Source organism: Rattus norvegicus, chromosome 1 (assembly GCF_036323735.1).
Source record: "Rattus norvegicus strain BN/NHsdMcwi chromosome 1, GRCr8, whole genome shotgun sequence".
NCBI lineage: Eukaryota > Metazoa > Chordata > Mammalia > Rodentia > Muridae > Rattus > Rattus norvegicus.
This window is the reverse complement of record NC_086019.1, coordinates 82,557,674-82,584,784: the sequence shown is the minus strand read 5'-3', so window position 1 is coordinate 82,584,784 and position 27,111 is coordinate 82,557,674. Positions and strand designations below refer to the sequence as shown.

Below are 27,111 nucleotides of genomic sequence, written 5' to 3'. Positions count from 1 at the left end.
ATCAATAACCCCAGGACACTGTTTTCATTCAAATTCTGACCCAGAAGCACTGCTCAAATACCAACATGGCAAAACCCCAAAATGATGGGCCTTGTGTGATTATGCAAAAGGTTCTGTCCATGGATCAATGTGGTTATGGTTATATACACTTAAAGTCTTAGCCTTTTACAAATATATTCAGAGAGATGTATTGTTTTCTGGGGTGGATGTGAAACAATACAGGGAGGAACAGGGATGAGGAGGTGGGTGGGAGACCCAGTGAAAATATATCATTCTAGAAGATCTATTGTTAAGTGCTAAAAGATTATCCAGAAAGATAAAGGAATTCTTCACCTTGAATATAGATACTGCAAATCGGTGATTTACTTAACACTAATATAAACAAATACGTGTGTGTGTGTGTGTGTGTGTGTGTACACTGTATTTGTTAAGAATAACTCACATGGGGCTGGAGATAAGGCTCAGTGGTTAAGAGCACTGACTGCTCTTTTAGAAGTCCCGAGTTCAAATCCCAGCAACCACATGGTGGCTCATAATCATCTGTAATGAGATCTGATGCCCTCTTCTGGTGTGTCTGGAAGACAGCTACAGTGTACTTATATATAAAATAAATAAATCTTAAAAAAAGCGAGAACTCAAAAAAAAAAAAAGAGAGAACTCAAATGACTGTTAATAAAGCATTGTTCAATCAATTTAGTTTAGAAAAGGTGAGTTATTTGGGGACTGAACTTAGGGCCTTTTACATGCCAGGCTAATGTTCTATTACTGAGCCACACCCCAATCCCCTGGGTTGAGTTTATATCAGGGCTTTTCCATGTTGATATTATTGATATATTTGGACTAGAAAATTCTTTGAAGAGCTACCCTGGACACTTAAGTATGTTGAGTAGTATCCTTGGCCTCTACCCAGATACCAGTAGCATCTTTCAACTTGCAGGGACAAAAATGACTCCATACATTACCAAATGTCCTCTGAGGACAAATTATTGCAAGTGGATACCTCTGATTAACAACAACTCTAGATATTTCAAGATAGTGGTTTCCATAGGAGCTGTGACTCCTTTAGAGGATGCTGTAGAATTATGTGGGTGCTTCTCTGTCAGATGATGTACTGAAACAGGACAAGAGTCAAGCATGCTGCAATGACTGTCAAGTGCAGAACTGAGCCACACAGAAACAAACACTACTTTGTGTACATTTGGAATTTGGGCAGAGTTTCCCACAAATACAATAGTATTTTGATTTGTTCAAACTTTTATAAGAATTCATTACTATTTTGCAATATCACTTTGGCATGATAAAGTCCTTTATGGTATTATTTGTAGACAGCAGTATACCTTGAACCAGTCTGAAAGTTTCAGACCATGATCTCCTGGTCAAATGGGCCCACACGGGACATGGTAAGATACCACACTAACACAGTACACCATAAATTACTTTAACTATCCTTTACAAAGAACTTGGGGGAACGATTGCAGCTCCCAGGAAAGGCAGTAGCTGGCCATTGGTGAAGCTAAGCTGGGAGGAACAGACAAATGGGGAGTGGGACTGGGAGCAGCCGATCTTGGAGCTAAACCAGGATCAAGGGCCACAGTCCCGGGCAAAGGCAGAAGCTTGCTTTTTAAAATAACACACAACAGGGGTCATGTGTTATTTCCAAACTATGCCTGTGCAGAGGTTTTTATTACTGGTAAACTCATTTTGGGATAATGGAGAAGATATCTCAAGGTGTCTGTTGTTGCTGGGTTTAGTGGCATTTAGCCACAATCCCAGAATTAGGGAGGTGAATGAAGACAGAAGGATCAGAAAATTCAGGGTCATCCTTGGATATATAGTGAGTTTGAGGCCAGCTTGGGCCACATGAGACCTTGTCTCAGAAAACAAACAAAGAGGCTGTCCTTAAACAGGAACTGAGTTTGATACATTTGAGAAACACCAACCTCAACTGTGTGGGAGGCACCACTTCCTTACAAAGTCAGAGGTCACTACTGACATTAAGCCATCTTCTCTTGCCACCCATACACTGTGGATGTAATGTTTGTGCCTGGTAACTCAAAAGTTATCTAAAAAATCATCTCTCTATCTAGATTCTCTGATGTCAAACAGCATGGAATTGCCCACTGAAGGTTCTTCTACCCCAATAACATGCACAGAGTTTTTCTCCTGCATAATTTCATGAAGGTCAAACAAGGCCAGGGCTCTGCTTGCTTGTCCTGCCTTTGCCTGGGCTATTGGAACCTCTTTTGAATTTGAGTGTGGATTCCGGATGAGTTTTGAGCCTGGTCTACAGTGTTGTTCCCGTCTTCGGCTACGTCCACGTACTGGTTCTTCCTCTCTGTTGTGGGTTATCTGATGTCGGATGAGGTGAGAACTCTGAATGAAACACTTTCCACACTGATTACATTTAAAGGGCCTATCGCTCTGTTGAGTCCTTTCACTTTGACTTAATGGTGGGTCACAGCTGAGGGGTTCTGTCCACTCGAGCTTTGTTAAAGCTGGTGCCTGCTCAAAGATCAGCCTCTGTCGGCACTCATAGGGTTTCTCACCAGCATGCTTCCGCTGATGCTGGGCCAGGGAAGAACTGTGCCTGAAGCCCTTTCCACAGTGATTACACTCATATGGCCTTTCCTCAGTGTGAGTCCTCAGGTGCAGGAAGAGGCAAGTGGTCCGGGAGAAGGATTTCCCACAAACGCTGCAGGTATAAGGCTTCTCCCCAGTGTGTGTCCTCTTGTGTCGACCCAGGGATGAATTCTGATTGAAGGCCCTTCCACAGTCCTGACACTCATAGGGTTTCTCTCCAGTGTGAATTCTCCTATGGACTGTAAGGTGTGTACTGTGGCAAAAAGATTTTCCACATTCATCACACTTATAAGGTTTGTCTCCGGTGTGGATTCGCTCATGTTGAACAAGGGAAGAGTTTTGGCTGAAGGCTTTCCCACACTCTTTGCACATGTAAGGTCTTTCTCCCGTATGGATTCTCTTGTGCACTGTAAGATGTGCATTATGGTTAAATGACTTCCCACAGTCAGTACACTTATAGGGTTTATCTTGCACTTGACTTTTTGTGAGTTCTGTAATGGGCATAATCTGATCAAAGGCTTTTTGACTGCCATTGTCATCAAAAGGCTGTGATGCTGGGGAGTCTGTCTGTTGACTGACTAAGCTTGGGTTATGTTCTGAATTTTTAACTTGTGAGCCATAAGTATAGCCATACTCTATTCTAGAAATATCTGGTAATAGATCTGTGTTTAAGCCAAGAACACAGGTTTCTACAAGTCCAAGGCTTTTATAGCTTTGACTTTGAACTGGTATCTCTTTGGGGCCATTCAACTGCCTTAAGTTACTCTGGTCCTTCTTGAGTGCCTGCCTCTGGCCATCATTTTCCCGATATATCCCTGTCATAGAATGACAAGAAACAGCCTTTGCAAACCCATCCTTTTCTGTAATGGGGGATGGTTTCATTTTTGGGAGGTCCTGGTCCTTGAGCAGTGTGTGGTCTTCAGGTTCAAGAATCCAACCTGAAAGAAAAACAAAGAGCTCTGAGTAGTTACGGGAAAATGAGGAGAGAGCCACGTTCTAATACCCTGGACCTTAATGACCTGCCTTGGTAAGACCTGATTCTCCTCTTGACATCAACTATCTCTACCCTTAACTATAGCTTCACTCCTGGGCCAAGCACTGGAAACAAAATAAAAACGTACTATTTTCTTGCAAGGACACTGTGACATCCTACCATAAACCTAGTGCCCCAAAGTAGCTGTGTTTTGTATTTTATAATATGAAGTCCTAAAGTCCAGATGCCAGCTGGGCTGTTTTTTCCTGGAAGCTCCACAGAAGAACCTATGGAAGTCAGTAGTTAGCATCTTCAAATCTCTCTCAATAGTCTCTACTTCTGTTGTCACATATCCTTTTCTTGCTGTGAACCTCTTGCTTCTTATAATTACTCTTATGCTTCCATTGGCCTCACCTTATAGACAGCTGTTTTTTTTTTTTTTTTTTTTTTTTTTTTGGTTCTTTTTTTTCGGAGCTGGGGACCGAACCCAGGGCCTTGCGCTTCTTAGGCAAGCGCTCTACCACTGAGCTAAATCCCCAACCCCTGTTTTTTTTTTTTTTAAAGATTTATTTATTTTTATTTATTATAACTACACTGTAGCTGTTTTAGACACACCAGAAGAGGGCTTCAGATCTCATTACAGATGGTTGTGAGCCACCATGTGGTTGCTAGGAATTGAACTCAGGACCTCTGGAAGAGCCAGTGCTCTTAACCACTGAGCCATCTCTCCAGCCCTAAACAGCTGGTTTTAGGGACCAGGAATTACACTTTATGGAGGACCATGCTTCCCTTCATTGACCACTCTTATACACGCAGGCATCCACCGAGGTCAGAGGGCACTGGATCCCTGGAACTGGAGTTATAGGTACTTGTGAGCCAACTTGTGGGTTTTGGGAACAGAACCCATATCCTTTACAAGAGCAGTAGGGGCTCTCAACTGCTGACTCATCTTTCCAGCCCCACCCTTAGATTCTTGAGGCCTCTCACCTGCTTAAGACTCACCCATGACACACATGAATGTGTTCATTCGTTATCTGTGCCTGGAACTGACAGGTGCTAAAGATTCAAAAACATCTGTCTCAGTGAATGCTGGAGGGATTAAAGGGCAAACCAAAAGCCCGGCCACAGGAGAAAAGCTGGAGAAGCTGAGACTGGCTGGACATGCTCTTTGCCACCTCTGCACAGCACACAGAGGGACTTAATAAAATGTGAGTCATTCTGGGCTGGGGAGATGGCTCAGTGGTTAAGAGCACTGACTGCTCTTCCAGAGGTCCTGAGTTCAAATCCCAGCAACCACACGGTAGCTCACAACCATCTGTAATGGGATCTGATGCCCTCTTCTGGTGTGTCTGAAGATAGCTACAGTGTACTTATAATAAATAAATCTTTAAAAAAATGTGAGTCATTCCATACAAAATTTTATACCTGAAGATAATACGTTATATAGTTTGTGAAAATGTTCTTAAAATAAAACAACTTATTGGGCTGGAGAGATGGCTCAGTGGTTAAGAGCACTGACTGCTCTTCCAGAGGTCCTGAGTTCAAATCCCAACAACCACATGGTGGCTCATAACCATCTGTAATGAGATCTGATGCCCTCCTCTTCTGGTGTGTATCATATACTTACATATGATACATGAATAAATCTTAAAAAAAAAACAACTTATTTATACCCGTATGTCCACAGTAGCACTACTCTTAACAGCCCAGAGTGCAAAGAACCCAAATGCCCATCAACTAGTAAATGGAAAATAAAACATGAGTGTAGGGAACACAGCTCAGTGGTGGAGTAGTTGCCCAGCATGTATGAGGCCCTAAGGTTCTATTCCCTGAATAACAACAAACAAACCAGCTAATGATGATCTACCCAGTCAATGAAATATTCAGTCATAAAAAGGACGGATATGTGAATAGACACTGTTACATGGAGGGACTTTGAGGAAAAGAAGTCAGACACGAATGTCGCAAACTGAAGGTCCACTGATTGAGAAAGGTCCCAAACAGGCAAATCCATAGGCAGTCCAAATGAGTGACTGTCAAGAGGAAGGGAAGATAGATGGGGACTGCTAACAGGCAACTTTTCTGGTGGTGGATAAGGTCTAAATGTTTGTATTCTCTTAAAATTTGTATATGTAAATCCTAATCCCTGTTTTGATAGTATTTACAAATGGGGCTTTGGAGAATATGAGGTCACGAAGTCCTTGTGATAGACTAGTGCCCTTCTAAAAGGGGACATTGGAGTCTTACTCCCTACCCACCTCCCCTTTTCTTCTGAGGAAGGAGCAGCCATTCATCCATAGATGAGAAAGGGGCCTCTATCATGAACCAAATCAACTTTCAGCCTCTAGAACTGTAAGAAATAAGAACCTGCTTTTTACAATCACCTAAACAGTGATGAGACACAGAAGTAGACACTGGTGATGGACAATCTGTGAATACACTCCATCACCACTGGATTATATAATAGGTGGGGTTTTTTTCTTCTTTTTTTGTCTTTTTTGATTTGTTTTTGTTTTGCTGAACTGTGTATCAGGTCCAGGGCTTCATGCACACAACTCAATCTTTACCTCCAATTTTAAATGGGAATATCATATGGTATATGAATCCTAATGCAGTTGTTGCCAAAAGCCCAAATAGACCTTCTCTTCTTTCCACCCTGCTTACCCCTCTGCTCACCATGCAGATCACTTCTGATGATAGACTGTGCTCTCTCCTTTTGTCCACCATTCACTCTGACCTCACTTCTTCTTTTACACGGTTCCCTGCAGGCCTCCTTACTGTCCCTCCCACCACATCCCGTGCTGCTTTCTCTGCCTGGAGCATGCATCTCCAGCCACCTGCCTGCTTCAGTGTTATCTCTGAAAAGAGGCAATTCTGTGTGTCCTGGAGGTATGTATCCTCTACCCTGTTTCTCAGGCAGGCTTTCTGTTTGTTTGTTTGTTTGAACCATCACCTCCTGATATTTTTACTTCAAAACCCTGGCTGAATGAAGGCTCATCTCAGTCTGGAAGTCTTATTTTCTGCTACACTCCTAGCATCAAAAGCATGATATAGGTGAGTCCTCAGGAATGCTTGCTGAATGAACTTCTGAGCTGAGCTATTAAAATATAGCCTCAGGGCAAACCCTGGTCCAGACCAATGTTGCCAAAGGGAAGAGGGGTGAAGAGGACCCAGAGTAGGGAGTAGTGGCCTACTGCTAGCAGTAGGGCATCTACACAAGTATTAATGCAAAGTATGTTTCTATTTTAACAGGGCTCTCCAAGCCACTACTGAGGGTTGAGCTGGTGTAACCAGGTCAGGCCAGGAATAGTTGAAGGTATCAATGCTGTTGAATTCACCTGGGGCTTTCACAGCTCCAGTCGACCTGGCACCAGATTTTTGAGCCATAGTGTTTAGAAAGTCATAGTTCTCCAGAGTGAGACTGTGGTAAGAGGAATCAAGGGTAGGGTTGAGACTACAGTACACCAGGAAACTATAAGAGGGAACCTAAGAAACAAAGCAAGATGCAACAGGCCCACCAAATCACATGGCTGTACTGGGAGGGGGTCTACCTAGATAAGCACTCTTTAAAACAAAACAATTACTCTCATTGGATAAAGAGTGTGCTAAACTGAAAGATAGCCCCTCAAAGATAACCACATTCTAGTCATTGGACCCTGTTACACGGCAAAGAGGATATTGTAAATTTAAAACATTTTTAATTGAAATTTAATTTTTTATTTATGTGCATGTATGTGAAGCACAGCACATGTGTGAGGGGGCCTGAGATCAAAAGAGGGCATCAGATCTCCCAGAACTACAGTTAGAGATAGTTGTGAGCCACCTGACAGGGGTGCTGGAACCAAAGTCAGGTTTTTTTGTTTTTTGTTTTTTTTTTTTTGCAAGAAGAGAAAGCGCTCTTTTTTTTCTTTTAAAGATTTATTCATTTATTATATATAAGTACACTGTAGCTGTCTTCAGATACACCAGAAGAGGGCACCAGATCTCTTTACAGATGGTTGTGAGCCACCATGTGGTTGCTGGGAATTGAACTCATGACCTCTGGAAGAGCAGTCAGGTGCTCTTAACCGCTGAGCCATCTCTCCAGCCCGAGAAAGTGCTCTTAACTGATGAGCTACCTCTCTGGGTCCAAATTAAGACTACTGAAAGTGTGCAGTTCTCTGGAGATTCTATGGCTCCATGAGCCAGAGTCTGAGAGGAAAGTGAGGCAGTGGATACATAGCTGAGTGATATGTTATGCAGAAGGCCCCACGAGCCATGGTACACGGGCAACTTCTGCACATTAGGAGGAACAAGGCAATGGAACCTCTCCCGGTACTGCCAGAGCAGTTGGCCCTGATGAACCACTTTCTACTCCAACTAACTTCCACACATTCGAGAAAATACATAATTGAATTGTGGGCCTTTTTTTGGGACAGGGTTTTACAGAGGCTTTTCCTGCAGGGTGATTGGGATTACAGGAGTTCACTATCATAATCAGCCAAATCTGTATTTTTCCCAACCACTTTGCCACAGTACTTTGCTTCAGTAGCAGTAGGGCATCTACACAAGTATTAATGCAAAATATGTTTCCATTTTAACAGGGCTCTCCAGAGGCCTTTGTTTCTAGAACACATATGACTTAATAGTTTCTGCAACAATTCTGATGCCACACCTACTGTGCAAGCCAGTCAAGGCTTAGTTATTTTAGAACCTAGATTCAATCAGGGCATACGCTGTCAGTGGAAAGGATGTGTCTAGATGAGTCGGATTTGCTCCTGACAACAAAGTTGGAAGCAGCATTGGCAACAACCGACAAAGAAGGAAGAAATGGATCTGCTGCAGACTCATGAACCTGAGAGAGAGTGTCACACCTCTTCATAGAGGTCAGCTTGCCTCGTTGCAGCCCTGGGTAGCACTTAGAAGCATTTGGGTGGGTTGACTGCAGGCTGCTGGTTATATGTCACCAAAGCCATACTGTATCCACTCCAGCTGTCAAGGGTCCCAGGGTACCAGTCCTATTTAATTATCTATTAGACCTTTCCTTTCCACCGTCCCTAGTAAACAGTGTCTGGATAAGAGCAAGTAATCCAGTCCCGATCAGAGTGTTGGGACAAGGGAACACATGTCGGGCACTGTTCCCATTGCCTCCCTTCCTTCTCATCAGGAACAATGGATATGATGGCCAGAGCTACTGTAGTCACACAGTAATCCTGAGTAACACGGAACCAACAGCCCTGGCACATCTCTAAAATGCCAAGCTAGCACCAGTGCCAGCTAAGTCGGGGGTCCTGCTTTTTAAAAGCAATATTTCCTTCTCCTTCTGAGTTTCTCTTAACGTAGATTTAAGGCTTTTTGATTTGTTTTTCAGACAGGATCTTACAATATATATCCCTAGCTTGCCTGGATCTCAATATTTAGACTAGGCTGACTTTGAACTCACAGAGATCCACCTGTATCTGCCTCCTGAGTGCTGGGATAAGAACATGCGTCACCACATCAGGCCAAAGTTGTTTTTTTTTTTTTTTAAATTTTTAAATTTTTAGATTTATTTTATTCATGTGAGTGCTTTGCCTGCACATATGTCTGTGTACCACCTGAATGAGTCTTCTTGTGGGTGCTGGGAATTGAACTTGGGTCCTGGGCAAGAACAACAAGGGTTCTTAACCACTGAGCCAACTTTTCAGCCCTAGGACAAGTTTTTAATACTTAAATAGAATTTGTTCTGATAATAGACTAACAGAAGGGTCTGGGGAACAGGTTTGCAGACTCTAACATGCAAGAACTGAATGGAAGGCCAGGATGAAAGTCAGGAAGAGGATGCTGGGAAGGCTAATGAGAAAGGGCATAGCCTGAAAAGTAAGATGCAGCAGAAACACGATCACTGCTGGAGAGGAAGGAAATGGCTCTTGTGAGCACAGGAGGATGGGCCAGTGGACCCTCCAGAAATATAAGACAACTGGCCAAGCTGACAGGCTAGGGGAAGTTTGCTCACAGGCTGGCCTTTGGGAGTGTTAGGGAACTTGGACTTGGGGTGGGTTCCCACAATCCTAAAAGTTCACTGCTCTGTTTTTATTTCAAGCCCCAGAATCATGGAATGCACTAGGCAAAAGGTGTCCCTAGGACAGAATCCCGTATTTCCTGGAGATCACAGTCATCACGTACTATCACAGCTCACTGCTGGGGGAACTGAGCACATTCTGAAGATCTGTAAACTCATGTCTGCTGCTTCTAGATCAGTGGTTCTCAACTGGTGGATCGTGATCCCTCCAGGGTCACATATCAGATAGCCTGTATATCAGATATTTACATTACAAATCATACCAGTAGCAAAATCAGTTATGAAGCAACAATGAAAATAATGTTATGGTTGGGGGTCACCACAACATGAGGAACTGTATAAAGGGTCACAGTGTTAGGAAGGTTGAGAATCACTCCTCTAAACTTTCCCTTCTAAACTTTCCTTTCACAGATTTTTCTCTGCGTCTTTGGCTATAACCAGTCATAGCTCTGAATCTGATGCTACGCCCTGTGAACCTCCTAAGAGAGAAATGGTTTTGAGGGCCCTGAAACAATATTCTTCCCTTAAGTGCATCTCCAGTGGTCTCCTAGAATCCCCCACAACTGGGGCACCCACTTGGTGGGGTTTTTTACCTGGATGGCAGGCCTGGGAGCCTCCTCTGTCTGCCACCCACAGCTCAGCACCTTGTTCCAGCTGGGAGATAACTGCAGGTTTGGGAAGATCAGGACCTGGAAATAGGAAAAGGCACAGGAAGTCGGAAGCTGCTCTGGGAAAAACAAGCCCTGGCTGCAGGCTCTTGACCATAGGGACATATGGGCATCTCACAGTCATGTGAAGGTTTTGCTCTGTGGCAGAAGGACACAAGAGTGTCCTACAGGGAATGAGGACTCAGGGTTACGTTAGAGCCCCATATAAGAGGCCCACAATCATAACTCAGGAAGATTCCACCACTACAGTGAGGGAAGCAGAGCTTACCCACAGAGAGAAGGTGCCCAAAGGTCTCCAGCATCACATCACGATACAGAGTCCTCTGGGTAGGGTCCAGCTGTCCCCACTCCTCTTGCGTAAAGTCCACAGCCACATCTCGGAAAGTCACTGGCTCCTGAAACATTTCCAGGCAACCTCGATTAGTTGGACCATCTACCTCTGTAGTAGAGGAAGAATAAGAGAAAACAGGCAGGCAGGGGTCTTGAGAAACTATACACTCTGACTGATGTGCCTCAGCCCCCATTGGGAGCCTACTGGGGCACTATGAGGTAGGCACAGGCTACCATGACAATATAGAGAGCACTTGGCAGCATCAACAAAGCCAGCCACAGCTGACCTATGACTGATCAGACAGACTAGACCACTGACATGCAGGTTTATGACCTCTAAAATTGGCTACTGGGTTTTATTTGTTTCTAAGTATGTTTTTGAGTGTTTGTGTGTATGCATGTGTACATGGAGGCCAGAAGACAACTTTGGGTGATCAGATCTTTGTCTTCTACACATTCTTCTATTGATGACTAGGCCACACCAGCATTATTTGTTATCTGATCACCAGTCCCCCGCCTCCACCCCCCCTTTAACGTACTATCTTAGCTCAGCTTTCAGTATCTTATCCAATGTTCAAGAGGTTCTTTCCTATACCAGTCCTTGACACCTTTCCTTCCTTTTCCATTTTTGTGTGTGATGCACATGTGTGTGCTCATGTGAGGGAGAATGTGCCTGCATGTGTGTGTGTGTGTGGAGGCCCAATGTTGACTTTGAGAATCATCTTCAGTTGCTCTTCCACCTTATCCACTGAGCAGGGTTTCTCAATCAAACCCAGAGCTCAAAGATATGGTTAGTCTCTACAGCCAACTTGCTCTGAGGCTCCCCTGTTTGTCTTCTGAGACTAGAATTATAGGTGGACCACCATGCCCAACTAGCCTTTATGTGGGTTCTGGGGATCTGAACTGAAGTCCTCATATCTGCATACATCTCTCCAGGCCTAATACTAAAAACATCCTTTTTTTGCTTCTGAGACAGGATTTTCAGTATCCCAGGTTTGCCTCAGACAAACTATACTGGCAAAGATGATGCTGAATTTCTGATTCTCCTGCTTTTACCTCCCAAGCGCTGGGATTATAGGTATGCCCCACCACACCCAGTTTCTTGTTTGTTTTTTAATGTGGTGCTAGGGCTTCACACATGCTAGGCAAACTCTTCCCATTGAGCTAAATCCCCAACCCCAAAACAGTGGTTCTTAAGATGTGGGTTGCAACTCCTATGGGGGTTGCATATCAGATATTTACATTACAATTCACAACAGTAGCAAAATTATAGTTATGAAGTAGCAACAAAATGATTTTGTGGCTGGGGGTTACCACAATGTGAGGAACTGTATTAAAGAGTCACAGCATTGAGAACCACTGCTCTGAACATTTGAGTGGCTCCTTGTCACTTTTCAATAAAGGATGACCATACCCCCAAAGATATCCAGATACGTGCTCCTGGAACTTATGAATATTACAGTAGTAACACAGACTTGGTGGGTGTGGTAAAGATGCTCAAACAGGCATGTGTCCTGGGTTATCTAGGTGGCCTCTAAATGCAATCACACGTTTGAGATAGGTGTGAGTCTTGAGAAATTGGAAAGTAATGTGATCACCTAAGCAAACTGCTACCTTGCTGCTCTGAGGCTAGACAAAAGGCCACAAGGCAAGGGGTGCCAGGGCTTACAGCTCTTATAGCTGGAAAAGCAGACAACCTCCCCTAGGACTTGGTAGAAGTGTGGCTCTGCTCAGGGTGCTCATTTCTGACTTCTCATCTCTAGAATGTATCCTTTTTTTAAAAAAATTTTTTATTTTTATTTTTTTATTTCTGAGACAGGGTCCAGCCTGGCTTTGACTTGCTACAGCAACCACAAGAAACTAATGTACTAGAACTCTAAGGTCTCCACTTTTGGTCCTTGCTCCTGTGGAGGCTAGTCTCCAAAATGGCCCCTCAGTAATTCCCCAATCTGCTTGCAGCCATGCTGACTTCTATAACTGATAGGACACTGTGAAAATGACAGCATAGTCTGAGCTGAGGTCATAGGTGACAACACAGCTTCTACCTTGCCATCTTCTGGATCACATCACTCTTCAGGAAACTACACATTACATGGTGAGGCCTACGTGCTTCCATAGCAAGACCTACATGGAGAAACATTGAATTTTCATGCTAACAACATGTGAATGAATTATCTTGACAGTGGGTCTTCTACGTTCTGTCAAGTCTCAAGTAATAACTGTTGGACTGTCATTTTGAAAATAGCTTTAAGAGCCTACAGCAGATCTATAAATTGTCACTCTTGGATTCTTACCCGCCAGAAACCATGAAGTAGTATTTATTTCAGGTCACTACATTCTGTGTGTGCTACCTGTTACATGACAACAGTTTAAATACACTTCTCCTGTCTGTCTTATTGTTTATTCCTTGACAAACAATTAGCTTAATGACTGTTATCTGAGACTTGACTGGGGTTGGAGAATCCACCTTCACTATGACTCACAGCTGTTGTTAGGCCTCAGTTCTCAGTTCTATACTCTGGTCAAATTTCATGAAAAACTGAGATAACATGAATCTGATTATTTGAAATCTAAGACTATCATAAGCTCATTTTGCACACCAAATGTAAATAATGCAAATCTCCCCCAAGCAAACCAAATACCACCCTGCCCCCGACCTCCAGAACGTAATTTCAAAGTTGCAGAACTTATGTATGAATTGGTCTTGGCTTCTGCTAGGTAAACTACGGTGAACAGTATGAGCAGTCAATTTGTCTACAAGTGCAGAACTTTGACAACCAGGAGATTGACAAATATTGATAGCCATACCTACCATAGTTTCCCCAAGGCCCCGAAGAGTGGGACCCTCCAGTTTTACTAACTTGGTGCCTCTGTCCTGCGAAGTTATGCCTTACTTGCAAAATAGGGGTTCATGATGCGTAGGTTTCCCCAAAAGTCTGTTGACTCCGAGCTTCAGGACAGTTCTGAGGACCGTACCCGCATGTGGTTGCTCTGTATCGCTAGCCAGTCACCTGTCATTTCCAAGAAACGTCTCTCTGGATGAATGGGAGGGCGTTGGCTGGAGCGGGGTCGAAACCCTGAGCGGGGCCTGTTCTGTTCTTTGGGAAATGACCACCTCCTTCCCCCTCGACCCCATGGCACGGAGACAGGAGACTGAAGCAAGCACATTGTAGACGAGGGGAACTAGATTCGGACCCAGGCTCAGAGGATGAGCGATAGCGCTTGTTTCCCCTGTGGAAAAAGCGCCGTGGGTTACAGGCCAGTTTGTGGGGGATAGCGGGGCCCGGAGTCCACTCAGTCGTTTTTTGTTACCTGAAGTTGTGTTGCTTGAGGCCGCGAGGCAATCACCACTGTGGCCGCTTTGTCCTGCTGGTCCATCCCAGGCCAACAGGTCAGACACAGACGTCCAAGGCGACCCTAATCTAAAACGCAGCCCCGTAGTGGGGACCAGCCGACCGGCCTCCCGCTGGACAATGGCGGCAGCACCAGGGACGCCGAGACTACAACTCCCAGAAGGCTACGCGCCGAGACTCAGCTCTGAACCAATGGAAGCTACTGCCAGTCCAACGTTGACCAATGGGGGAAGGACTGGCGTCTGGTCTAAGGAGATGGAAACCACCTACAGGTCATGTTTAAGGATCAGGCATGGTACCAGTAGAGGCCGGCTTACATTCCGTTACCTGCGGATGTTGGCATCACTTGGGCTCCGAGTTCCCCGGAAATCATCCTCCCACCCCGACGACTGAGTTTAGGACATATATGCGTCTGCACTGTGAGGGGAACGCGCATCAGTAAGATATTGGTGTTAGAGTTGGTCAATCTGACTTACTGCTGGAATTAAACGCACAAGAGAGCCAGGGCTTTCCTCTTGTGCTGTGTACTCTGGTTACATAGAAAGTTAACCGAGACAAAATTATGTGAACATTTAAGAGCTTTCTTTATGTGATAGACTTTGAAGGACTAAATGATTGGAAGGCATCCCAGCACAACCATTTAAAGGTACACCTGTAATCCTAGCTTTTAAAAGATGGAGGCAATAGGAGTTCAGGGTCATATTCCACGATATAGCATGATCAAGGGACTCTGAGGGATTGGGGGTGGGGTGGAGGGGAAGGGTTTGGGAGATGGATGAGAAAGGACAGAAAACATACCACCCCCTCACACACACCACACAACCCTCCTCACACATTTTTGTTTTTGTTTTTAAAACAAACTAAGAACTACGCAGAGCTAGAAAAAAAAATGGTGGTGCATGCCTTTAAGAGGTAGGCAGATCTTTGAGTTCCAGGCCAGCCTGGTCTACACAGTGAATTCCAGGCAACTAGAGCTTCATAGAGACACCCTATCTCAAACAAACAAACAAACAAACAAACAACAACAACAACCACCATTATCAAAAACAAAAACAAAACAAACAAAAACCCAAACCAAACCAAACCAATCAAACAAAAAACCCCCAAGCAACCAACCAAAACAAAAGCAAACAGGAAAAAAAAAAAAAAAGGCAAGAAAAGAAAATGGGTGCTAGCTGGGTGGTGGTGGTACATGCATTTAATCCTAACACTAGGGAAGAATAGGCAGGCAGATTTCTGATTCCAGCCTAGTCTGGTGTACAGAGTGAGTTCCAGAACAGCCAGGGCTACAAAAGCCTGCCATGAGAAAAGAAAGAAAAAGAAAGAAAGAAGAAGAAAGAAAGAAAGAAAGAAAGAAAGAGAGGGGGAGGGAGGGGAGGAGGCAGGGAGGGAGGAAGGAAAAAGAAAAGAAAAGAGACAATGGGTACTTGCTGGTTCTCACTAGGCTGATGGTGTGGTGGGAAAAGACCAACAATAAACTATACCCTTAAAGAGACAGAGACCACCACGTGTGGAACAGCAGGCTCTGCCCTTCCTCCACTACCCCACCCCTCAGTATTGGATATTGAACCTAGGTCTTTATGCAGGAGTGGCAAGTGCTCTATTACAGAGCTACAGTTCCAGCAAACAGCAGGTCCTTTAATTCTCATCTTCCCTTCTCTGTCTCTCCCTCCTCTCAGCCCAGTAGTTTCCTTTGTTCTCTGCTGGCATTTTCCCCACCAGTCTCTGTGTAAATAGGTCTGACAATGACAGTAGTGTCATAATTGGTGCTCTGGGTCTGGGCTAGGTATTTCTAGGTTCTTGTCCTCTTTTTCAAATAATTGAAATTAAGAACGCACAGGAAAAAAGTAAGATAATGTTACTTGGAGCAAAGTGATATTACAGATTATGTAGGTACACTATTAAAGATTGACAGTGGGCCATGGGAATGAAGATTCTCACTGTCCAGATTATTGCTCAGGGAAATAGTCAGATTTTATAGGGCTCAAGAGAAGGGGGTGCTGGTGACTAGAGATGTAGTTTGGGTGGTTCTCTACTTTGATTGATAGGGTAAGTCATATATTCATTTTCTCTGCTGCGTTTGTCCTTTTTTATAATGCATCTGATTTTTTTTTCTTTTCTTTTCTTTCGGAGCTGGGGACCGAACCCAGGGCCTTGTGCTTGCTAGGCAAGCGCTCTACCACTGAGCTAAATCCCTAACCCCCAATGCATCTGATTTTAAACACAAGTGTGCCCGATTATGTGTAAGCATAAGGTGGTAAATAAGAAGTTCTCCCTAAAAGTAACAGAGGACAAAGTTTTGCTTCCTTGTGCATGCATTGAAAACTAGTTCAGGCCAGAATAGCTTTTCCAGTCTGCATATACAGATATGTTAAGAATTTTCTAGAACAGAAACTGTCTAATTTGAACAGTGCCAAGGACAGGGAAACTTATACTACTGTTCAGAGATGGAGGTATGAATAGCCTGATGTCGATAGAGGTTCTGAGGTTACTAGGGGCATTGTTTGGAGAGGTGTGTGTGTACAGTATGTGGAACTGAAGAACCAGGTTGCCAAGTGTGTTGTTAAAGAGGACTATGTGTGCATAATCCCAAATCAAATAGGGGTTGGGGGTCCCAGGGTATTAAACTATGCTTACTGCTTCAGTATCAAGCAGTGCGGGGTGTTTTGAATGAGAAATTTCCCCATCACCTCAGGCATTTGAACAGTTGGTGGTGCTCTATGGGGTGCAGCCTTGCTGGAGGAGGTATGACACTGGGACGGGGGTGGGGGGGTGTCCTTGCAACCACCAGAGCCAGCAAAGTAATGATCCACAGGAGGCAACAAGGTAGCTCAGTACAACAAGACTAAGTAGTTAGTGTTGGTTCAAACTTTGGAAGTCTAACTCCAAATAGTTTATTTTAGGCATGTTTAAGCACAGCACAATTTGGCTAAAACTTTGATGGTGATAATCCGGATCAGGCAGCTTGGGTTTGATGGAGCCACCAGTGTAGAGCTGCCACAGCACCACTAAAACAGGGTGATAGTTAAAAATTGGCTAACAGGGGCTGGAGAGATGACTCAGTGGTTAAGAGCACTGACTGCTCTTTCAGAGGTTCTGAGTTCAAATCTCAGCAACCACATGGTGGCTCAAAACCATCTGTAATGAGATCTGATGCCCTTATCTGGTATGTCTGAAGACAGTTATAGTGTACTTATATATAATAAATAAATAAATTAAAAAAAATTGGCCAACAGCCACTCAAGCTATTGGCAGCTTCTCTCATGTTGCAGCAGCCACTAAAGAAGTTATTTAAAAACTTTTCAAAAAGGATCTTATTTGGAAATAAAAGACATCTGAAATATGGAGTGCAAAAGTACTCTAGTAAAAAAAAAAGTACTCTAGTAATCCTGCCCCTTACCTTTGCCTATGATGTAAAAAAAAAAAAAAAAGAAAAACAGGGTAAGGAATGTTGATCTAAATTTGACAAGGATAGTATGTCTTTAAGCTCCCAAGGGAGCAACATTCAGCCCTAGGATTGAGGGAGAAATTGATCCAGATAACCAGGCTCAAAATCAATACCTAGTCATTCTGGAGGATCAGCAAGATCTAATGTTGTGGGGTTAAAAATCCTTAGCTTTATAGATAAGATTGTTATCAGAAGATGCACATCCTATGTTGAACTGAAAACTATTCCTTTAGTTTTAGAACAGTCGTTTTCAACCCATGGGTCACAATCCCTTTGGGGTCAAATATCCTGCACATCAGATATTTACATTACAATTCACAATAGTAGCAAAATTACAGTTATGAAGTAACAATGAAATGATCTTGTGGTTGTGGGTAACTACAACACAAGGAACTGTATATTAAAGGGTTGCAACACAGGATGGTTGAGAACTGATGTTTTACAGTCATTCTGGATACTAAGGCAGATCATTCAGTTATTATCATTGTCCTAGTTTGGGTTGCGTTGCAACCAATATTTAATTGCGGATGGATTTACAGTTTCAGAGGTTCAGTCCATTATCATCATGGCAGGAAGCATGACAGTGTCTAGGCAGACAGGAGCTGAGAGTTCTACATTTTGATTCAACTGCAACCAGGAGAGACTGTTTCTTCTCCACTGAGTGGAACTTGAGCATTAAGAATCCTCAAAGCCGGGGGTTGGGGATTTAGCTCAGTGGTAGAGCACTTGCCTAGCAAGCGCAAGGCCCTGGGTTCGGTCCCCAGCTCCGAAAAAAAAAAAAAAAAAGAAAAAAGGAAAGAATCCTCAAAGCACACCTACACTTCTTCCAATAAGGCCACATCTGCTAATAGTGCCACTTCCCATGGGCCAAACATATTCAAACCATCATAGTCATCAAGGGGAATGGCCCCCACACTGGCCAATGTCTACTGACCCACCATTTTAAGATGTTAGAGGCCAGCAGGATTCCTTAATGATTCTTCTGGCACTGTACAGTATTTTTTTCAGAACTTTTATGTAACTTGTGAGGAAGAGATATATTATTACAATAAATGCAAGCTGTACTTACTACTGCTACTAATGAATCATCTGATATTATAATATAAGAAAATATAACCCCCCTAATTGGGGTCATTGATGAAGGGCCATCCATACAGCCTTTACAACTACAGTGGATCTCTGACGACCTACCATGAATTGACCAATGGCTCCTTCATGATGAAAAATTAAAACAGACTGAACCTCTAGTACAGGAACAATTTCAACTAGAACATATAGAACCTTCCATTAGTCTCCTTGGAGCTCCACCATTTTTATAATTCATAAAAGGGCAAAGAATAAATTTTAACTGTTAAATCATCTGAGGGTCATAAATGCTACTATGAAAACAATGGTGGCCCTAAGATTCCTCAAGGACATTACATTATTATATTTGACTTAAAATACTGCTTTTTCTCTATTCCTTTATATCCTGAGGATAAGGAACATTTTGCATTCTTTGTTCCTACTTTAAACAATCAGCCACTGACACAATGTCAGTAGAAAGTTTTTTTTATTGTATTTTCCTTTTTACTATGTTTGTTGTTTGTTGATGTTTTTGTTGTTGTCTTGTTTGTTTGTTTTTTTCCAGACAGGGTTTCTCTGTGTAGCCCTATGTCTCTGCCTCCTGAGTGCCAAGGGTAGAGTTGTGCACCATCATAGCTATTTTGGGAGTTTAGTTGTCTTTAAGTGTGTGGCCCTGGTAGGTGGAACTCACTCCAGTGGATGACCACATCCCCAAAAGTAAACTAATTATAATAGACGGAATTTTAAAATATGGGAACACAAAGTATTGAGGATATATATGGGGATGGGATGAAGAAGGGATAAATATGATGAGAATAAAGCATACTAAAAATAAACTATGTATTAAAAAAGCAACAATTAAAAAAGTAATTAATTATTGAGGTGAAAACGAAATAAATTTAGTAAAAAGTCCATTTATTTTTCTCATTGTCTCAGCAGTGAGAAAAAAAGTTCAAGCTTCTGTAGTCAGTAGAAAGTTTTATGACAAGGGATGAAAAATAGCCCCACTATGTGTTAATCTTATGTACACAAAGCATTTACGCTGGTGCTGATTTAAGTTCCCAAAGTATTGGTCATTCATTATGTGGATGATATTCTCCTTTTTCACCTATTTACTGAATACTTAAATTAATGCCTGGCTTTCATGGTAAGCACACTAAAAGAGCAACATTTAAATACAGCTCCAGGTAAAATACAAAAACAATCACCTTGTTGGGTTATGGTAGCACACACCTTTAATCCCAACACTTGTGACCCAGAGGTAGGCAGATCTCTGTGAATTCAAGGCCAGTCTGGTATACAAAGTGAGTTCCATGACAGAAACCCTGTCTTGAAAAACAAAGCAAAACAAAACAAACAAACATTACCTAATAATTATTTAGGATATAGTCAAATAACTCAACAACAAATTTGCTATCATCCTACAGTCTCACAAACAATGTACCTCCAGTTACTTAGAAAAAGAACTTTGGGTTATTAAATTGGTACATTCTTCTTTTTTTTTTCTTTTCTTTCTTTTTTTTTTTTTCGGAGCTGGGGACCGAACCCAGGGCCTTGTGCTTGCTAGGCAAGTGCTCTACCACTGAGCCAAATCCCCAACCCCAAATTGGTACATTCTTATTTGCCTATTACTACTAAGGATTTGGCTCTACTCTTTAAGTTACTTTCTGGAGACTCTTTTTCTTTTACTATTTATTTTTTATGTATACATCATACAGCTTTCTGCCTGCATGTATGCCTACAGGCCAGAAGAGGACATCAGACCTCATTACAGATGGTTGTGAGCCACCATGTGGTTGCTGGGAATTGAACTGAGGACCTCTGGAAGAGCAGTTGGTGCTCTTAACCACTGAGCCATCTCTCCAGCCCCTTCTGGAGACTCTTGATGTAGTGATTTGAATATGCTTGGCTCAGGGAGTGGCACTATTAAGAGGTCTGGCCTTGCTGGAGTAGGTGTGTCACTGTGGGCATGGGCTTTAAGACCCTCTTCCCAGCTGCCTGAAAGCCAGTCTTCTCCTGTTTGCCTTCAGAACAAGAGGCTGACCTCTCAGTTCCTCCTGCACCGCAGTCTGAATGGGCATCGTCATGCTCCTCCTGGATGATAGTGTACTGAACCTCTGAACCTGTAAGCCAGCCCCTATTAAATATTCTCATGAGAGTTGCTTTGGTCATGGTGTCTGTTCACAGCAGTAAAACCCTAACTAAGATACTTGGTTAAACTCCATAAAAAAAACATAACACTTGAAACAGAGAAAGTTATTAGTATATTAAGTAGATGCAGGTTGGTTATTTGCTCCATGATGATAATAATTAGCATGCTACTTGGGATCTATTGATAATCATTATCCTTAAGTCTACTTTTAAGGTAATTTTGAAGATACCTTAAACTGTCCCATGGGTATTGCTTAAAATTATATCTAAAAATCCTATAGAAGCTGCTTTCTATGCTTTTACAGATGGCTCTTCAAAAATGACAAGAAGCTTATGTTTTATATACAAATTTCATATCCTCCACAAAAAGGATTGTACACACCCAGATTGTGTAGCCCAACAGTCCCAACTCATTGTAGTCAGCCAGATTTTTTTCTTTTTTTTGAGGCAGGCTTCTCTTGGCTGTCCTGAGTGTCACTCTATAGACCAGGCTGGCCTGGAACTCTGAGATCCCCCTGCCTTTGTATCTAGAGTTCTGGGGATTCCTGGCAAGCTCACCATTGCCCAGCTAATCAATCAGCTTTTATTAGATGTTTTTCAGCCACTGGCTGATTTTAACTGATTCTGAATATTGTATTCAAACTGTTGTTTTACAAACTGCAAGACTCTCCCTTCAGGTGTCTATTAGACAATGGCCTCAAGTTTTCGTAATTCAACGTGTTCACTCTTATCTGGCAGGTCCCTTAACATCCTCTCATGCTCTAGTTGATGCGCTTGCCTCCTCCTCATCACCAATGCTTTCCAGTCGGCTCAAAAGGTCTCATGAACCGCTTCACCCTCTTGTTCTTCTTTCACACCACTGCCCTCTACTGGTGGAATTAATTCTCAAGGGTTAAAATCAGAGTCAGAATTTGGACATTTCAAGTATGTTCATGTAGCAGCCAATACTTTTTCTAATATGATTGTTACTCCTGCTCACAGGGTTAAAACAATCTTGGGTGTCATTAGTCATTTATTGTACTCCATTTTCTTTCTAGGACTCTTCTTACAACTGAAAACTGAAGCAAACTAGCAAAGCTTAAAGGGATTTTGCAAATTATGGAATAGTAATCATATTACTAGAATTTTTTACAATCTACAGGGTGAAGTTATTTCAGAATGACATCATCAAATACTTAAATTGTAAAATTTAAAAGAAAAAATGGGGGTATATACAGCCATCACTAGTTAATTAATTTTCATTTTATGTGCACTGGTGTTTTGCTTGCATATATGTTTGTGTGAGGATGTAAAATCTTGGAGTTATAGACAGTTGTGAGTTGCCCTGTGGGTCCTGGGATTTGAACCTGGCTCCTCTGAAAGAGTAACTCAGTGTCCTTAACTGCTGAGCTATCTTTCCAGCCCTGATTTTCTTTACTTTATAAGGATAATGCTGCTTTTGTTGTTCAAAAGCATTTCCCCTAAAGGAGACATAGCTTAAAGGATATGTTAAATCTTAAAACTCATCCATGAAAAGAGCCAGATGCTTTTTTAACACCAGGCTAAAGTTATGCATCCCCTATTTTGAAGGAACAACCCTGTGCACTTAAACTTCCTGGTTCCTCTAGTGCAGTGGTTCTCTAGTCCTTCGGATTGAGACCTTTTAGGGGTGCACATCAGACATTCTGCTAAGCAGATATTTACATGATGATTCATAACAGTAGCAAAATTACAGCTTAGAAGTAGCAATGGAATAATCTTATGTTTGGGGGTCACCACAACACCAGGAACTATATTAAAGGGTTGTGGCATTAGGAAGGCTGAGAACCACTACTCTGGACCTTATCTGTGAGTACAAGGACCTCTGTGTCTCCTACAGGGGGCAGGTTTTGAGAGTTTATATACTCGCACCACTTCTAGCTGACTCTCTTTGCTTTCTGCTTGTCAGCCATTAAAGATGTGAGCTCCTAGCTTCCTGCTCCGGTGGCCACGTTGTCCCTTGCTCACATGCCTCTGCTCCACCACCATGGACCCTAACCCCTCTGAAACCACACGGCAAAATAAATGGCCGCTCCTTTAAATTGCCCTTGGTCATGGTGTTTTATCACAGCATCAGAAATACAGGAAGAGAAGACGGTATAAGGTGTGTGAGACAAATTATGTGAGGATGTTGCTGGCCCAGGTAGACGAGAATATTGTAAAAAGTAATTGGATGATTTGGGGATCTTTCTGGCTTTCTTTAAGTTTCAGTCTGCTTTTTCTTTCACTCTCACATTCTCAAAATACAGTAAAGTTTTCTAATGGTGGCTGGAAGAGTGATATAGTAAGTAGATCAGAGGCCTCAGGGATCTTGGTGACAGTTTAGCATGTATGCCCAGTTATTGTATTAATTATTTAATCCCAACCAGGGGTTTCTACCCTACCTTAGGCCATTCACTTCCCAGATTAATATACGAAACCTTTGTATTTATAATAAGCCTTAGACAGTACTAGAGCTGGACAGACATCTACCCTCTAGGCTATATTAGTATCTACTTCCCTATCAATGCCCTTGAAATTTGACTTGCCATGTTACATCTGGGCTCTTCACTCCAATTTGCCAGCCCTCATGGGCACATTTCTATGAATCACATACCCCATGGCATCTTCTCCTCAATCCATCTTCTCTCTCCTTGTGGTTCCTTTTAGACCCCAAGCCTGGGAACTGAAACTCTGCCTACCTCTCTTCTACCCAACTATAGGCTGAAGGCATCTTTATTCAACCAATAATTTTAAAATAAGGAGCAAGGCTACATAGCATCACTTGGTGGATGGTAGGATTTCCTCGTCCCTGGGGGCAACCAGCCCTTGGCGGGACAGTATTTAGTATTTAGTATTTAGTATTTAGTATTTAGTATTTAGTATTTATTTATAAAACATAGCGACAGACCAAACCTCAATACCTGTTGCTTGGTATAGAGCATCTGTTTTAAGTCATCTGGGGAGCTTCTTTTCTTTTCTTTTTGGAGAAAATAGCATTACATAGAGTCTTTCTATATAATGCGATCTGGCTGGGAACTTGCTATGTAGACCAGACTGGCCCACCGCTGCCTCTTGAGTGCTGGGATTAAAGGAGTGTTACCACACGAGGATGTTTTCTTTTCTTTTTTTTTTTTGGTTCTTTTTTTTCAGAGCTGGGGACCGAACCCAGGGCCTTGCGCTTCCTAGGCAAGCGATCTACCACTGAGCTAAATCCCCAACCCCCGAGGATGTTTTCTTTATTAAAAATATTTATTTTTATGACTTTCTTATAATGTGTATGATTCTGTGCACATCTATGCAGGCAGGTGCTGACGGAGGCCAAAGTTGTCAGATCCCCTAGGGCTGGAGTTACAGGTGGTTGTGAACTGCCTCACATGGATGCTGGGAACTCAACTTGGGTCCTCAGGAAGAGCAGTACTCACTCTTTATCACTGAGCTGTCTCATCTACCCAGTCCCAAGGAGGTTTTTTTTTTTTTCTTTTTTTACTAAACAGCTGTCTAGAATGATGGTACAAAAGATTAAGGTGGAACTTTCCTCGAATTACTAATTTATAACTTTTTATTCTGTTAAAATATGATAGTTGTGGTAATATAATTTCCACTTTTTATTTTTAAATATTTTAGCACGTTTTAATTAATTAATGTGTATGTCCACATGTATGGAGGTCAGAGGACAATTCACAGTAGTTAGTTTTCTTCCTTCCACCATGTGGGTCCTGAGAGTCAGGTTCAGGTTGTCAGGCTTGGCAGCAAACACCTCTACCTATTGAGATATCCATCCGTTTCTATTTTATTTATTTTGAGATAGGGTCTCATATAGCCCAGGCTGGCCGTGATGGGTATTTTTGATTGTCAAGTTGACTACATCTAGAATTAATTAAAATCCACTCGTCTGAGTGTACCTGTGAAAGACTTTTCTTGATTAATCACTTGAAATGTGAAGACTCACCCTAAATCCAGGTCTTTTGAGGTGGGAAGATGCCACCTTTAAATCTGGGCCACACCTTCTGGTGGCAGCCTATAAAAGATGTGGAAGAAGGAAGCTTGGTCTTTGCCTGGTTGCCCTTACTCTTCTTGGCAAGTTCACTCTTTCACTGGCCTACTTTTTTGGAATTCTGGCATGTAATGAAGACCAGCTGAGACATCAGCCTCATGGACGGAACAGTTACTGGATTCTCGCACTTTTCATTGGGAGACAGCCATTGTTGGATTAGCTGGACTAATGAGTACACTGTAGCTGTCTTCAGACACACCAGAAGAGGGAATCAGATCTCATTACAGATGGTTGTGAGCCATCATGTGGTTGCTGGGAATTGAACTCAGGACTTCTGGAAGAGCAGTCAGTGCTCTTAACCACTAAACCATCCCTCCAGCACAAGTGTTGTTCATGGCTGAGCATTCTCTTCAGCCCTCAAAATTTTCTAATGTTTTGAAGCATCAGAAAAATAAAACTGGTTTGTAGAACTTCACCTCCTAAAATTATATGAGACAGGATCTCTCTATGTAGCCCTGACTGGCTTTGAACTAATAAAGATCCACTTGCCTCACCAACAGATTGGGAAAAGATCTTTACCAATCCTACAACAGATAGAGGCCTTATATCCAAAATATACAAAGAACTCAAGAAGTTAGACCACAGGGAAACAAATAACCCTATTAAAAAATGGGGCTCAGAGCTAAACAAAGAATTCACAGCTGAGGAATGCCGAATGGCGGAGAAACACCTAAAGAAATGTTCAACATCTTTAGTCATAAGGGAAATGCAAATCAAAACAACCCTGAGATTTCACCTCACACCAGTGAGAATGGCTAAGATCAAAAACTCAGGGGACAACAGATGCTGGCGAGGATGTGGAGAAAGAGGAACACTCCTCCATTGTTGGTGGGATTGCAAACTGGTACAACCATTCTGGAAATCAGTCTGGAGGATCCTCAGAAAATTGGACATTGAACTGCCTGAGGATCCAGCTATACCTCTCTTGGGCATATACCCAAAAGATGCCCCAACATATAAAAAAGACACGTGCTCCACTATGTTCATTGCAGCCTTATTTATAATAGCCAGAAGCTGGAAAGAACCCAGATGCCCTTCAACAGAGGAATGGATACAGAAAATGTGGTACATCTACACAATGGAATATTACTCAGCTATCAAAAACAACGACTTTATGAAATTCGTAGGCAAATGGCTGGAACTGGAAAATATCATCCTGAGTGAGCTAACCCAAACACAGAAAGACATACATGATATGCACTCACTGATAAGTGGCTATTAGCCCAAAATGCTTGAATTACCCTAAATGCCTAGAACAAATGAAACTCAAGACAGATGATCAAAATGTGAATGGTTCACTCCTTCTTTAAAAGGGGAACAAGAATACCCTTGGCAGGGAAGAGAGAGGCAAAGATTAAAACAGAGACTGAAGGAACACCCATTCAGAGTCTGCCCCACATGTGGCCCATGCATATACAGCCATCCAATTAGACAAGATGGATGAAGCAAAGAAGTGCAGACCGACAGGAGCCGGATGTAGATCTCTCCTGAGAGACACAGCCAGAATACAGCAAATACAGAGGCGAATGCCAGCAGCAAACCACTGAACTGAGAATAGGACCCCCGTTGAAGGAATCAGAGAAAGAACTGGAAGAGCTTGAAGGGGCTCGAGACCCCATATGTACAACAATGCCAAGCAACCAGAGCTTCCAGGGACTAAGCCACTACCTAAAGACTATACATGGACTGACCCTGGACTCTGACCTCATAGGTAGCAATGAATATCCTAGTAAGAGCACCAGTGGAAGGGGAAGCCCTGGGTCCTGCTAAGACTGAACCCCCAGTGAACTAGACTGTTGGGGGGAGGGGGACAATGGGGGGAGGGTGGGGAGGGGAACACCGATAAGAAAGGGGAGGGGGGAGGGGGATGTTTGCCCGGAAACTGGGAAAGGGAATAACACTCGAAATGTATATAAGAAATACTCAAGTTAATAAAAAAAAAAAAAAAAAGATCCACTTGCCTCTGCCTCCTGAGTGCTGGGAGTAAGAGTGCATGCCACTATGCCTGGATTCTGAGAGTCTTAATCCCTGTGTTCCCCCGCCCCCAACATCACAATTACTTTAGTTTAGGCCTTTATCACTGTTTTTATAAAATATAGAGTGGTCTGGCAAGATGGTTAGTGAATAAGGGTGCTGAAAGGCAGGCCTGATGACCTGAGTTTGATCTGTGGATCATACAAGGTAGCGGAAGAGAGTTGTTCTATAATCTGCATATGCTCATTGCACTTACACACACACACACACACACACACACACACACACACACACACACACTCTAAAGTGATAAATATATAATTTAAAGATGTAAAATGTTGCAGGGCAGTGGTGCACATGCCTTTGATCTCAGCACTCAGAAGGCAGGAGCAGACAAATTTCCACGAATTTGAGGCCAGTCTGGTCTACAGAGCAAGTTCCAGCACAGCTAGGACTACACAGAGAAATACTGTCT

At 42.7% G+C, this 27,111-nt stretch overlaps 2 protein-coding genes across 7 annotated transcripts in view; one reads left to right on the top strand and one right to left on the bottom strand.

Moving 5' to 3' along the window:
• Window positions 1-663: 663 nt before the first annotated feature.
• Window positions 664-14,066, bottom strand: Znf8 (zinc finger protein 8). Of its 5 annotated transcripts, none has more exons than XM_039100792.2 (5): window positions 13,904-14,047; window positions 13,404-13,822; window positions 10,530-10,656; window positions 10,187-10,282; window positions 664-3,518 (listed from the first exon to the last, which is right to left on the bottom strand). In XM_039100792.2, exons 2-5 carry the CDS (start codon window positions 13,404-13,406, stop codon window positions 2,080-2,082), a joined length of 1,665 nt encoding a protein of 554 aa, XP_038956720.1. In that variant the 5' UTR covers window positions 13,407-13,822; window positions 13,904-14,047; the 3' UTR covers window positions 664-2,079. The 5 variants fall into 5 exon arrangements, with proteins under 5 accessions (XP_038956720.1, XP_038956722.1, XP_038956723.1 ...); XM_039100794.2 differs by having other exon boundaries at window positions 13,486-13,822; window positions 13,904-14,046; XM_039100795.2 differs by having other exon boundaries at window positions 13,603-13,822; window positions 13,904-14,046.
• A 176-nt stretch (window positions 14,067-14,242) lies between these two features.
• The window catches only part of Zfp329 (zinc finger protein 329), a 101,524-nt gene continuing 88,655 nt past the window's right edge, over window positions 14,243-27,111 (top strand). For both annotated transcript variants that reach the window (XR_010051709.1, XM_039111111.2), the window contains exon 1: window positions 14,243-14,382. The gene's annotated coding sequence lies outside the window, so the exon portion shown is untranslated. The remainder of the gene's footprint in view (window positions 14,383-27,111) is intronic.